At 38.1% G+C, this 13267-nt stretch overlaps 1 protein-coding gene across 2 annotated transcripts in view; it reads right to left on the minus strand.

Annotated features, from left to right (window-relative positions):
- PRTFDC1 (phosphoribosyl transferase domain containing 1) overlaps positions 1 to 13267 on the minus strand; it is a gene marked incomplete at its 3' end in the record, with an annotated part of 49587 nt that overhangs the window by 19319 nt on the left and 17001 nt on the right. For both annotated transcript variants that reach the window (XM_082306751.1, XM_082306750.1), the window contains exon 4: positions 1947 to 2012. In XM_082306751.1, coding sequence (XP_082162877.1) covers positions 1947 to 2012 — 66 coding nt within the window. The remainder of the gene's footprint in view (positions 1 to 1946; positions 2013 to 13267) is intronic.

Raw genomic sequence — 13267 nt, forward strand, 5'->3', positions numbered from 1 at the left:
TGAATACTTGCACTAATTGCTTAAGTCAACAACAGATGGAGGAGTTGGCATCTGTGGACATAAGGCCACTCCTTCATATATCCAGCTTTAGACATGTAAGTCTGAGCATTTGAGCTCAAGCTTTGATAAGTCTTAAGGAAACCCCATTCTCACGTGTTACAGTGAAAATGCTATTTAATTATTCATACATCAGCTGTGTCACAGACAACCACACATACAAACAACCGCCAAACATGCCCTTTCAGCAAGTCTGCTCCCCCGGCAGTCCCAGCCCTCCCTTCCTCCTCCTCTTCAGCCTCTCCACACCCAGCTTCCAGCACTGGGCTCCCTTCCTGACCAGCAACCACCTTCGTTCCCAAACCAGTCCCTTCACGCCTACCCAAGACCCCAGCCTCCTTACCGAGCAATCTTAAACTATTTTGCTGTTCAGTCTTCTCCCCAAATATCTCCTAGCCTCTCAATAGCCAAATTTTATGTCCTGTTCCGTACCTGGGAACAGGAGGGCTGTGCCAATGAGAAAAAGGTCACCGAGATTTTCAGTATAAGAAAACAATTTACTTCATTTTTGGACAGAGCAGAACTACTTGGGGTGAAATTTTCCTTCTCTCTCATACACTAGTGGACACACACAAATACACAAAGGTCCTGCAGAAGAAAACAATGTTTTGCCCCAGTGAATTCAAATGCTACTAGAAAGATTATGTCTGGAAAAGATATTAATAACTGAAACCACTCATCAAGAAAATTTGGGACTGGAAGATGGGGAAGGGGAGCTGGGCCTGGAAGCTTAGAAAGTGTTTGGACTATCTGGGAAAGAGAAATGTTAGGTAAGATGAACAGGTGCACTGCCAGTTCTGCCTGTGAGGTAGAGAAACATATGCAAAATCATCATAGAAAAACAGGTAGCTCCAGTGTTTGAATATTAGAAAGTAGCAAATGAATTAATATTTCCCAAGAACATGATTAATGCATTAGTGATAATTTGGAAACAAACACCCAGCAGGAGTATTTAGAAGTGCAAATTGAGGACATACGTATCACCCAAATATTCTAGCAGCATTTTTTTCACTTAAGTTCTAGTTGCATCAAAACCTATTGAATATTAATGAAATTAATTTAAAGTTAAATTTTTCTCTTGTTTTTCTTGTGTGCTATAGTTCAACAAAACAAATGAGTTTGTTAGTGCTATATTTGAGTGCTTTGAAGAAACTGCTATTATTTAGTGCCAACTAGTAAGAGTAACTGCATGTACAGTACAAATAATCAGGTAAGTATTATGTTGCCTTAATGAATTAGTAAAGAATCTATTTCTGACCATTTTCCACATAGACCATTTGCCTAATGAAATCAGCCTTCCTTCTTCTTCCAAGTATTGCTTTGTATTACCATGGTTGGATGAAAATAGCCTTTTCACTGACTCAAGCCACTCTCTTTCATTACCACAATGTTCAAGCACAGTGCAAAGCAAATTCAGTCATACAGCCAGCCTGATGTTGAAATAAAAAAAAAATCCCATTTGATTATCTGAGTGAAAGGTTCCACAACTGAACTTTGTGCAGTAGGCAAAATTGTACTGAACTCCTCGTATGCTGAATTCAACAGGGATACTCAACGTGCAGTTTGCTTGCAAAACCCATCGAAGGCAGAAAAAACAAGGCTCCAAGACATAAACAAGCTCAGGGGAAGCATTACAGCACAAATTTTGCCCACAGTCTCACCGATGGTATAACTATAGGGAAATCCCTACACTAGGATGGAGTGGCTACATTCTGACCTTTTTGGGCATCTGCAATCTGAAAGCAATGGCATTACAGCAATTTAATAGAGATTAATAAATTTCTTTTATTCCAGTATTAATATCTGACAGTCCATGTGCAAAATTACACAGCTTTTCTCAAGTGTGTTTAGTGGATGCATTTTCTTTTTTAAATTTAAAATTAACAAACCTTCCCAGTCAGCTTTGAAAGATCATCTCCTCCCATTATCTGCATATCTTGCATAGACTGATCATTCTGAAAGAAGAAAGACAAAACTTTGAAATTGGATATAACTGTATAAAAGTATAAACGTGTTAATTTTTTTTTTGATCTTTCACAGTCTTCGTTACCAATATTTTCTAATGCTCGTTAGTATTGGTGTATGACAAAACCGCACTCTCACTTGTTCCTGTGGCTTCTGTCATCTCCTGGTTGTATTTAAGCTAACATCAAGCTCCAGGCTTTACTGAACTAGAAAAAGTTGCATCTTTCTTTTTAAAATAAATAATGTTCCCCTGCTCGCTGTTTCTTAATATGACAAGTGTTGAGCACCCCCTTTCACGACGGGAGGACAGGAGGATCTCAACACTTGACCAAACACCTGTAAGCACATCCTTTTTTTGGAACAGTCTTTAGAAACACAGGCAAAATGTGCTTACATCTGTCACTCACACAGACAATCCAGCTATTTTCGAAGAAATTCACTCAGTATTTTTTGGGGGGAACAAAAGTTTTGCAAAAATTATCACTTGTTATCAAGCATAGTTTCAGTGTGCCATACAGTTTCAAGAGTTTTGGTTTTGCTTTTTCAACTAACTCAAAGATAAAATCCTTGAGGTCAATTTCATAAAATAAAATACCGCCAGTCAGGTCAAACTAAATGCAACAGAATAGTATGCTTTGATTTTCCTATTAGAAAAGGTGTTTTTTCGAAAAAATCAGTAAAACTTCTTTTTTTGATTAATTTGTTTTATAGACATTTCTAGTTGACATTGGTTCTGATGGAAAATTCTCAACCAGCTCTAGTTGAAATTCATTATCAGCAGCACACAAAGTTAAGATCACATAAGGGAGACATACGGAAACCCTACTTTTAAGGGAAGACAAGAGAGGCCTTAAAGAAGGTAGCAAATTAAAAAATATACAATCGTGGCCAGGCTATATGAACTTTCCAGAGAAAGCACGAACAAAACTAAGTATAGTTAATGTGGGGTTTTTGCCAAATCGGTGCATGTGCTAATCTAATCTCCCTACCCATAGGAAGACAGTGTTAGTCCAATTTTAATAATAGCTGCAGTACCACAACGTGACACTGTAGTTCACTAGTAACATCAGGAAGCTTTATCATTACAAACAAATGACAAAAATGCAATACTTGAATACTTTGCTTTTATTTCCTAAATCCAGTGCTCTGAAGTCAAATGTTTTTCCATGAATAAATAATGGGTCAGCAGGACTTCTAAGGTAGGTGAGGATATACTGGGCTAAGGGGTTTATAGCTCATCTTCCTCCCCCCAGAAAGCAGCACCAGCAGAGGCAGCATGCACAGGCTGCCAGGCGGCACAGTTACAGCTGCAGCCTGTGCAGATGGAAACTGCTTCTGCCGACGCTCGCAGCCCAGGTGGCCGAAGTCCAGGGGCTTCTAAGGCACCTTTGCAGCCACTTGATCACATGCAATCTGACAACCCCAGGAACTATTCCTGGTCCCCATGGGAATGGATTGTCTAAATTAATACAGCCTTCCTGAGTATCTGCAAGTAAAGGTTGCAGAATTGCCCAGATGACACTTTCTCCAGGTTTGCATACTGCAGACCCACCAAGAGGCTCTCCTTTTAGTCAGACTCCACTCCCCAAAAAACTCTGACGCCACAAGTCTGTAAGAAGTCCTTAGCAGTCATTGCCTTAAAAGACAGTTTTTAGACTTGCCTTCACTTGTTCTGCACCGGATCTAGGAGCTTTAGATCCTTTTCATGCTGCTCTTATTTGTTTCCTGGGAAACAGAGCTAGAGCAGGAATGAAGGTTACATCCCATATGTTTTCTAATATAAGTTTCAACATTTCTCTTATTTTTGTAAAGAAAAACAGAAAGAAGAAAAAAAACAAAGCAAGCAACTGATTTCCTCAGAAGATTATTTTAAAACTAAACAAAAACTGGAAATAGAGAAGATTTTAAGTTCAGGCTTAAAGGCATAAGACTTTTGTTGTAGAGCAAGACAGGTCACTCTTCAAAAGTCAGGGACATATTCAGGTCAAGAGTATTATAAGACTATAAAAAGCAGATTGTTTCTAATATCTACCACGGCATGTGTAACCCAAGGCAGTGACAAAATATTTTTTTATTTCCAAATGAGAAAGTCTGGAGTTTCATTAACAACCAACACACAAGAATTAATGAAGGGGGGGGGGGGGGGGGGAATAACAGTGAGGTGCAATGATTAATGGATTTATTTATTTTTAACAACAACAACAAAAAATCTCTTTCAGCAGTCTTCACAGCAGCACTGTTTCCTTTGCATTTGGTATTTCTGGCTCCAGCTGAAAGGAAGATGCTGAAATAGCATCTTCATTGCTGGCAAGCAGTTAAGCAAACACAAAAGCCATTGAGAGCCGGGGGATCACAGCATCTCGTCAATCTGCATATTCACACATTGGCTGTTGTGACACAACTGCTCACAATTATGAAAATCCTCATGTTCTGACTGGAGAACGATTGCTGTCAGAGGACAGGGCTGAGTACTCACTGTGCCTAAAAACCATACAGAAAAATGCAGCTCAGAACCCTCCAGCCAAGGTTCTTTCAAGAAATTTAAAGAAATTACTTGCATCACGCAGTAGAGCAATTCTCTTGCAAAAAAAAAAATGCAGATCATTGATTTTAATGCCATTTACAACTATCTCTACATTCATCAATTAACTCATATTGTAAAATACATACCTGCCAAACAGCAAGACTCAATACCACGATGTCACGTTACTGTAATCATAATGCTCACATAGATAATGTGCACGTTATGGTTGCCATAGGAACCTGTCAATGATTTTTTCTGAGTTCTCAGTTTATAATCTCAAAATAACACTGCACTAAATGTTAAGTATAAAGTACAATAAATGTCAGGAAAGAAAAAAAATCTGTTTCATTCAGTACCAATTACTGTCAATTCAGAACCATTTGTTTAATTTTCACGGTCTCAAGTCATTCAGAGCTGCTTTTTTCCTTTGGGAGTTGTTCCATTCCTTGATAGAACTGGTATGATTGACTCTCTAGGACTTCTTATAAATGCAGAGACATGAATTAAAGGCTCACTTTCCGTCACCCAAAGTTCCTCAGTACTTGCTTTCTAACATCCCTAAACCCTATCAACACAATTTTTGCTGTTAAATGCTTGACACTAAATATAATGTCCCAGATAGAGACATATCAAAACCACACTATGTTTTGGTTAATGCAGCACAAAATTTATTGCAGCTGTTCCTAACAAGACATGATGCATTGTGTCGCACCCCTACACCTCATCCCAAGCTGCATTTAATACTGCATTTCTGATTTTTTTCTGTGTTTAATAGATCTGCATTTTCCAGGATAAATCTCAATTTCTTTGTTTTTACTTGCTGTGTTGTGCTTTTTCACCTGTTCATCTTTGGTTTATAATTTTATTTCATTCAGACCTTCTCAATATACATCTTCAGATCCTATGAATATTTGATGAATGAAAACAAGAAGGTAGCTATTTCCACCTCCATTTTTCATGTAAGATAAAACTTTGACTTTCTATGTTGATGGGAAGTATAGATATTTAAATTCCATCTATACTAAGTCATGTCTTTTGAACTGGGTGGGGCACAGAATTATTCCATCTCTTTCACATCTCCTGAGATCAACGCTTGGACACAGTTCAAGTTACAAGTGAAATGAGTTGGGTGGTCTCAGGAAAATTTATTATAAACAGCATTGCTCATCTGAAAATTGCACCAAACTGTGAACATCTGTTACTCTTCTAAAGAAACAGAATCTGGAGTACATTAATACTGGGCTCAGTGAAACAAAGATTCTTTAATCATGGCAAAAAAGTAGCTCTAACATAACAGTTTAAATGCATAACTAAATTATGAAATATGGACACCAGGTCATTATCACACATCTAGTTACTCTAGCCTGCAGAGTTCATATGGAATTTCTTTGAAAAAATGTGATTACCTTTTTCTCCCCAAATTTATTAACTCTTAACAAAGAAGGATGTGACCATCAGGCCTGTTCTACTTTGCTTTCTGCCACTTGGGTGATACAGCAGATCCGCCAACCTGAGGATTCCCACGAGGACAGCTCTCTCACTTCGCACCACCATCCCATCTCATACAACTGGGTTTTCCAGGAAGGTTTTGACCAAAAAGAAGTGACTGACAGGCCATCACTTTCAGTTGTCCCTTGGAACCTCAAGCCGTTGAACACAGAGCATCTCTAAGACTTCCCTTATCCTTCCTTAATAGCTAAGTGAAATAGGACAGAATTACTGCCTGTGATGTTTCTGACTTATACCCACAATTGGCAGAGTTTGAAAAGCAGGAGTCAAGCACCACTGCACCAAACCACTGGTTTGGTAGGACACGTCCACTAAAGCAGAGTAGAGTTCAGTTCTCCACATTCACTTTGACCTCATCTTTTTATTTTCCGTGAAGACTGCCATTAACTGCACGTGATCTATGTTGCTTCTGTTCTTGTAGGGTGACTCATGACCTTGAAATGTCTTCATTAAAGACAGGATTACTCTGTTCCTAATTTAGGTATCTGAAAGTTAAGACATCTAAGTCTATGCACCCTGGGCTCTCTCCATAACCAGCGGAGAAAACAAGATAGATCATGTAAATCATCTATTTCACCATATGGGAAATCTACAGCAAATAGCTTACACCTAGACATCTAACTGTGCAAAATCTGAAGGTAGGTGAGAAGAATCCCAGCTTAAGAGATGAGATCAATATTCTCTTCCTAGAAACCTCACTGAGCACTCAAAAAGAAATTATTTTCAATCGATCCTATTTACCACAGGCACATAAGAAGCAATGGTCTTGACTATTTTCCATTAGTAACGTCCTGAACTATCCACTCAGGCTCTGTCTCACACAAATGTTTAACACAATTCTCCTTGGTACCACTCGGGGATAATTTGCTTGCATGTTTACTCAAAGGTTTCACTTTAATCTAGGTGAAATATATTTGAGGAGAGATTTCAAAAGATACAACCAATCTAATCTAATATTTCTTTCTACTTATGTAACAAAAAAAATATTAGCAACCAGTCTTTGGAGGTTTTTTACAAAAACATTACACTGGATAATTAATAGGGCTCTACACTCTACACTTCTTGGAGGAGAAATATAAATTTACCTACAGGGTTTACCCACTGAATAATGAAAACAATTGGATTTCATGTGTGTGGGGTTCATGATCACCAAGAATGGAGTCTCAACGAACCTCAATAAAACAGTAACTTGCATTTGATACTGGAGGAAGGATAGCAACTGGGTAGGCTACACTAACAGTAACTTTGAAGGTGATCTGAACAGTTGCATTTCAAATGGCACTGGGGGAACAAGGTGGATGGCATTAAAGCCAAAGGGGAGAAGACATTTAGCAAGTTAATGAATGATGAGGATTTGAACAAAATTCTTGGTAGTTCATACAGTGAAGAAAAGCTGAGGCTTTGAAACATCACATGGACAGAATTGACTTATGAAATGGATATATGTTTTCAGAGACATGGCTACAACACACTGCTGCAACAGAAATTGAAAATGACAGAAAACCCAAGCAGAACTGTATGCTCGGGCATACCAATTAACACATACTAGATATATGTTTTTCAGTTAAGAAAAACATAATGCTCGGATGAAAACAGAGCAGATATAACAAGAAATTACTTTCCGGTTAATGTCTTTCAAAAATGAAACCACAGAAGTAATGTCTCTCGCACAACTTTGAAATAGAAAATCATTACTTCTATGTGACTTAGCCGCAGCAAACTGGTTCATAACATAACCAAGCTTTCTGCACTTAAAAAATAGCAGTGCAGAAATTAACTGCAGGTATTGGCACAGTTTAGACAGATGTATCTGCAATTAAAAAGACTTCTGCTTTGAAATTATACACTGTTCAATAATTATAATACCTTTTGCTACATGCCCATGCTCTACCATCTCAGTCATGAACATAATAATTAAAATGAAAATTTTGATATTCCAGTTTGGATGCTGATACCCTAGTATGAAACTTAATTGCTTTGCAGCCTGCCTCCTGAGAAGTACTTCAATATATGAATATGTTGGTCAGGGAAGTGTCAGTCTGGCATCTACATCATCTGTTAACCTACTTTGACTACTAGGTAAAGTCAAACTGATACATAAAGTATAGGCTATCAAATTATCCTCCGTACATCAGCAGAAGTAAGAACAACATCGGTGGAGTGGTAATATATAAGATGCTGTACTTACTTATAAGCAGCATACACTTGAACTGATACCATTTTGTCTTTCTTCTCTAAGGAACAACAGCTAAGAAGAAAGGACCTCAAGAGCGTAGGTCAGAACACAGACTGTCATGGTTTTCATGGCAGGCAACTAGAAGGATTATCCAGGCTTAAGTAGCAACATTCAGAGGACAACTAGTAAGTACTGTTAAGCTGGAGACTTGTGCAAATGAGTGGGAACGATATGGATCGCTTCCCAGTAAAGACTGGAAAGCATGCCTTCCCTTCCCCAGAATCAAATGTATACCAAAGGGCAGACTGCAACCTCCGGGGCCCACCCACATTCAAAATAATCAAGTGCCAGGTCACTGATACATTTGTAGGAGGTGCTTTGAACACCTCGCAAACAAGCCAAGAATGCTGAACCAACTGGAAACCAGATACAGTAAACTGGCATACACGCGCTGTCAGAACATCACCTGTCCCGCAGGGACAGTAAAGGTACATTTGCACTGAAGCACTGACAGTTTCGTAGATCTCTCTTAGCTGCCTTCCTGAGCTGCTTGGTAACCACACCACTGACTATGCTGCACTGAGATCTGCCTTATTGCTATTGCCAGGATAACCTGCGATAGTAAATTTTAAACTGCTATAGGTGTATCTATTAGAGCTCTAGTTACTATAGTGTAAGATACACTTCACTTCTGTATGGTTAGATCTACAATACAACTACTTTGAAGATTTCATTTATTTTTTATTCTTTTTCTTCCTTGTTATTATTCTTTAACTAAAAGCTCCATCACACAGGTTTGGAAGTGCTTCAAATTCAGGTTAGTCTATCCAGTTCCAGGGAAGGCCAGAGTTCTGCAATGAGGAAGTTGGCTTTGGACAGAGAAAGACAAACAGTGAACTTACTGACAGCAAGGTACTCCTTATCAGCTGACCTGTGGTAACACATGCCTATGTTTCTTCCCTGCTGTAAAAGCAAGGCAGATCATTCAGCTTAAACAACTCTCAGGGCAATAGTAAGTTATTAAACTTAATAAATTGGATTGTTTACAATCATCTGTTCACCCATGCAGTAATTTCTTGCGTACCAGGACTCCTGCATGCCTTCTCTGTGTTTAAGCCAAAGAAGGTAAGGTATCTTGAAATAGATACTAGAAAATTCATCCCCTATAGGAGCTGCTTCCATGGAGATTCTCTGGTCTCTAATGAAGCATAAACTGCCATTGAAGCTTCTCCCTTCCCGGTCAAGGCATTTGGAATTTTGGATCTCTCTTGTGTGTACTCTCAGGTATCAACAAAAGTGAACTCACATGCAATGTTCATGCAGTTAACACAGGCTAATACAGATTATACCTGCAACTAAGAACATATTTGCTAGGGGCAAATATTAAAAGCTGTAAATTCTTTACGCTCTTATTTTGCTGGAAGCATGTGTTCAACACTACCTTTCCACCTATTAATAACTTCCGTAGATATACAGAATAAAGATATTTCAAATGTTTTCCAATAAAGAAAATTTTCTAAAAACATGACTGCATACATGATCTACCCCTGTAGTTTTATTGCGGGTAAAACTTTCCTTAAAATCTCTAAACAGAGATATGATTTCAGTTTTATTGGCATAAACATGAAGTAACTCTCCAAGAAAAGGGCCAAACTGTTGTAAATTGCAACAGAATTTAGACCAGTTAACTTGGCTAATAAGGTTTATAGACAATAAATTATTTCATATTTTCCCTTCTGGTTTAGCAATGAAGTTTTATGTATTTGCTTGGTATTGGTTCAATGGGTTATTCTGTTTAAGAATGAGGCAGTAAGATTGCAGCACCACATATAACCATATAGCACAAATAGCACCTGTACACTTAAAAAGATCAGCAAGAACTGAAATCAAGAACATGTGATACCAAATGTTTTGAATCATATATAAATCAGAAACACAATCATAGAATCACAGAATGCTTTGGGATGGAAGGGACCTTTAAAGGTCACCTAGTCTAACCCCCCTGCAATTGGCAGGGACATCTTCAACTCGATCAGGTTGCTCAGAGCCCCGTCCAGCCTGGCCTTTAATGTTTCCAAGGATGGGGTATCTACCACCGCTCTGGGCAACCCGTAATTTTGTTGAGGACAACATGTCCTCAAAACTCAGGTTAGTTTCCACAGAGTGTAGTCTGAGGTTTCCTTGTACTATAACTTATTTTTATTCTGTAAAATAATATTTAAAACATAGAAATAAAATCTGCATATGTTCCAGGTTGAGAAAAGGTACGAACAATTTCATAGGGCTGTTCAGTCATGTGAGGTGAGGTGAGGTTCAGACCACATACTTTGTCTCCCGAGATGGGAGGCAAATAAAATTTAAAACTTATAAGCAAAAGAATAATTTAGGAAGTGTACTCTCCTGAACTGCCATAATCCTACTCAGGTACTCATTTTGGACTGCCAGAAGGCATTACTAAGGGTGTCCACCTTTTGTGATAATAAGGTAATACAAGCCCACACTCTTGGAATAGGAGACCTGGGCTTCTTTTCTTCCTCAGCTCTCAGAAGACCACCATAAGCTCATAAGTGTAGGGAAAATCTTCCTCCTGTTACAATGCTATGGTAATGTAAAAATCATAAAGGACATCAAGCATGCTATGGCCAACCATACTGAACTCAGCTAGGAAAAGGTCAGTTTGGGTTCAAGTCCACGTTAACTGGAGTGTCTGTCTTTTACCCGATTATTGTTTAGCATTAAATGCATGAACAGTTCAGCAGCAGAACTAGAAGTCGTGTTTCCCAGCATCAACAGAGGGTCTCAGCATGCCAGCTGGGACACTACTAGATCCATATGTACCATCTTACCCCATTTTTTAAATTGTGTTGTAAAGTAATCAACAAAAGTAAATGCACATTGTGAAAAAATTGTATAGTGAATTTGTAGCTCCGTACTAAAAACCCTCTTCCTTGGGGGGTTCTGCAAGCACAAGAGAAAACAGCTTTCTCTAGACTAAGCACGAAGTACTAACCTTCTGACCCTGACTATCAGCAGTTCCTAGGATTTGGTGATAAAAGGAAGGTAGGAGAAGAATCTTCAAATTTGTCAAATAGCCACAGGCTGAGAAAATAAATAGATAGGTGTAAGCAAATTCACAAAAGATGAGACTGATAGAAACCTCAAATGCTTAGTCCCTTCCAGCAATCTGGAGTCTAGTTTATCATTGACTCTCACAACTCAGTAGCACTCTCCCTCATACCATTATGTTTAGTCCCTTGGCTAGTGACAACTCGGAACCTTTTGACAACACACATATCCTTTGTGAGTTTGCTTGCAAGGTTATTTCGCAGTATCCCTTCTCCATTTAAATATTCTAACTTCTGTCTATCAATCAAATGAGGAGGGAAAAGAATTTTGTATTTGTCACACAGATAAGCACTGCAATAATACAGTAGTTCTTGTTATTGCTATATTCCTTTAAAGTAACCTTTTTGCTTTATGCCTTACAGCACCCCTGGGGTGTGGCACTGCATGAACATCCCACATGCTATGATCTGTTTTAAGAAACAGCATTTAAGAGATGCCAGTAAAAGACAGTCATAGAATTCCTTGGGAAAATGAGAACCCTCCGGCTTCTTTTAATTAATTTTGCCCCATTTCAGATCTTAATATAAAAAACCACACACTAAATGGTATTATTAGCATCCAAATAAGTAATCAAGGTGATATTTTTCCAATGCATAAAGATGTCACGGTCCTTTCAAACTTGTCAGATCTTATTTGTACAACAGGATTAGCAACCATTATGTTCTGGAACTTTCTTAATACGTAAGAGTCTATCTCCCTGTCACTGTAAAAATCTGTGAGGCACACTGAAAATACAGACTACAGTCTCTCCTAATGATGACATATAGTATTACTGCAAATGTCATAATTTAGTAGTAGCTTGCTGGATTTTTGGCAGAATATGAAACAAAATATTTTACTAAGAGTAAACTTCAATTTTTTAGGCTTTGTAACAAACCACTGTTTTACAACAAATATTGTATCCAGGGGAACTTTAGAATCTAACTCGTTGAAAAGATGACCCCTTGAATGCTTTTAATGAAATCCCTTGATGCTTTGAATCTGTTCTAAAACTGACCAATTCTAAAAACATGCATGGTCTCAAATGTTAAGATGTTCCAGAAACCTGGATTGCTTAAAAATACAAAAAATTTAAGCTCATGAAAAAAAAGTATTAAAAAAACTTGAGAAAAATCAGATCTAAAACTCCATTTATGCATAGTAGCTATACCCTCTGTAACATACTGTAATCTAAAACATTTATTTCAAATTGGAAAACATTTTTCCAAAAGAAAACATTACAGCTTGTTAGAAAAATGTGACCCTTGGGGAGACAAATTTCTCCAGAAAGATTAGAAAATACCTCTTGTGGAGTTTGCATTAAATCTGAAGTCCAGAAGACCAGAGTACCAGCCCACAATACAGGAAAACTGTAAAATTTTTTCGGTTAGAAAAAAGAATTCCACAGCTAAAAATCACAGATCACAATAAAGGAAGTAATATCTAAGCAGGGAACAATAGATAAAAATGAAAAGTATCTTGACAAGGCAAGTAATTACTTGCTTTAATATGCCCCATAAATGCCTTAAAACAGTATTTTGATACTGCTGGAGAGCTGTAGCACAGCTCAGTACCGCTCTGCCTTCACTGCCACATCTGTTCTCGTTCTGTCCCCATGGCAATCAGGCCGCTTCCTACTCAGTTCTCCCCTGGCTGAGCTGTGTGGTTCCCCCAAATCTTTTATATGTGAGTCACTGAAACACTTACTCATACTTAAAAAAAATCACTAAGAATTCAGATGGCGCTAACATATTTAAGTGGTGTGTAGGTGTGTTATCTGATGCGTACAGTTACAGAGATCATCCCTCTATGAGTAAGTTTTACATTACAGATAAACTTGATAAACTGACTGTATGATAGGCTTGTTATGACCTTTCCTGAACTATGCCCACAAATTAACGCCTACTAATATTATTAGTAACACTCCAAGC

Source organism: Platalea leucorodia, assembly GCF_965183815.1.
Source record: "Platalea leucorodia genome assembly, chromosome: 1".
Lineage (NCBI taxonomy): Eukaryota > Metazoa > Chordata > Aves > Pelecaniformes > Threskiornithidae > Platalea > Platalea leucorodia.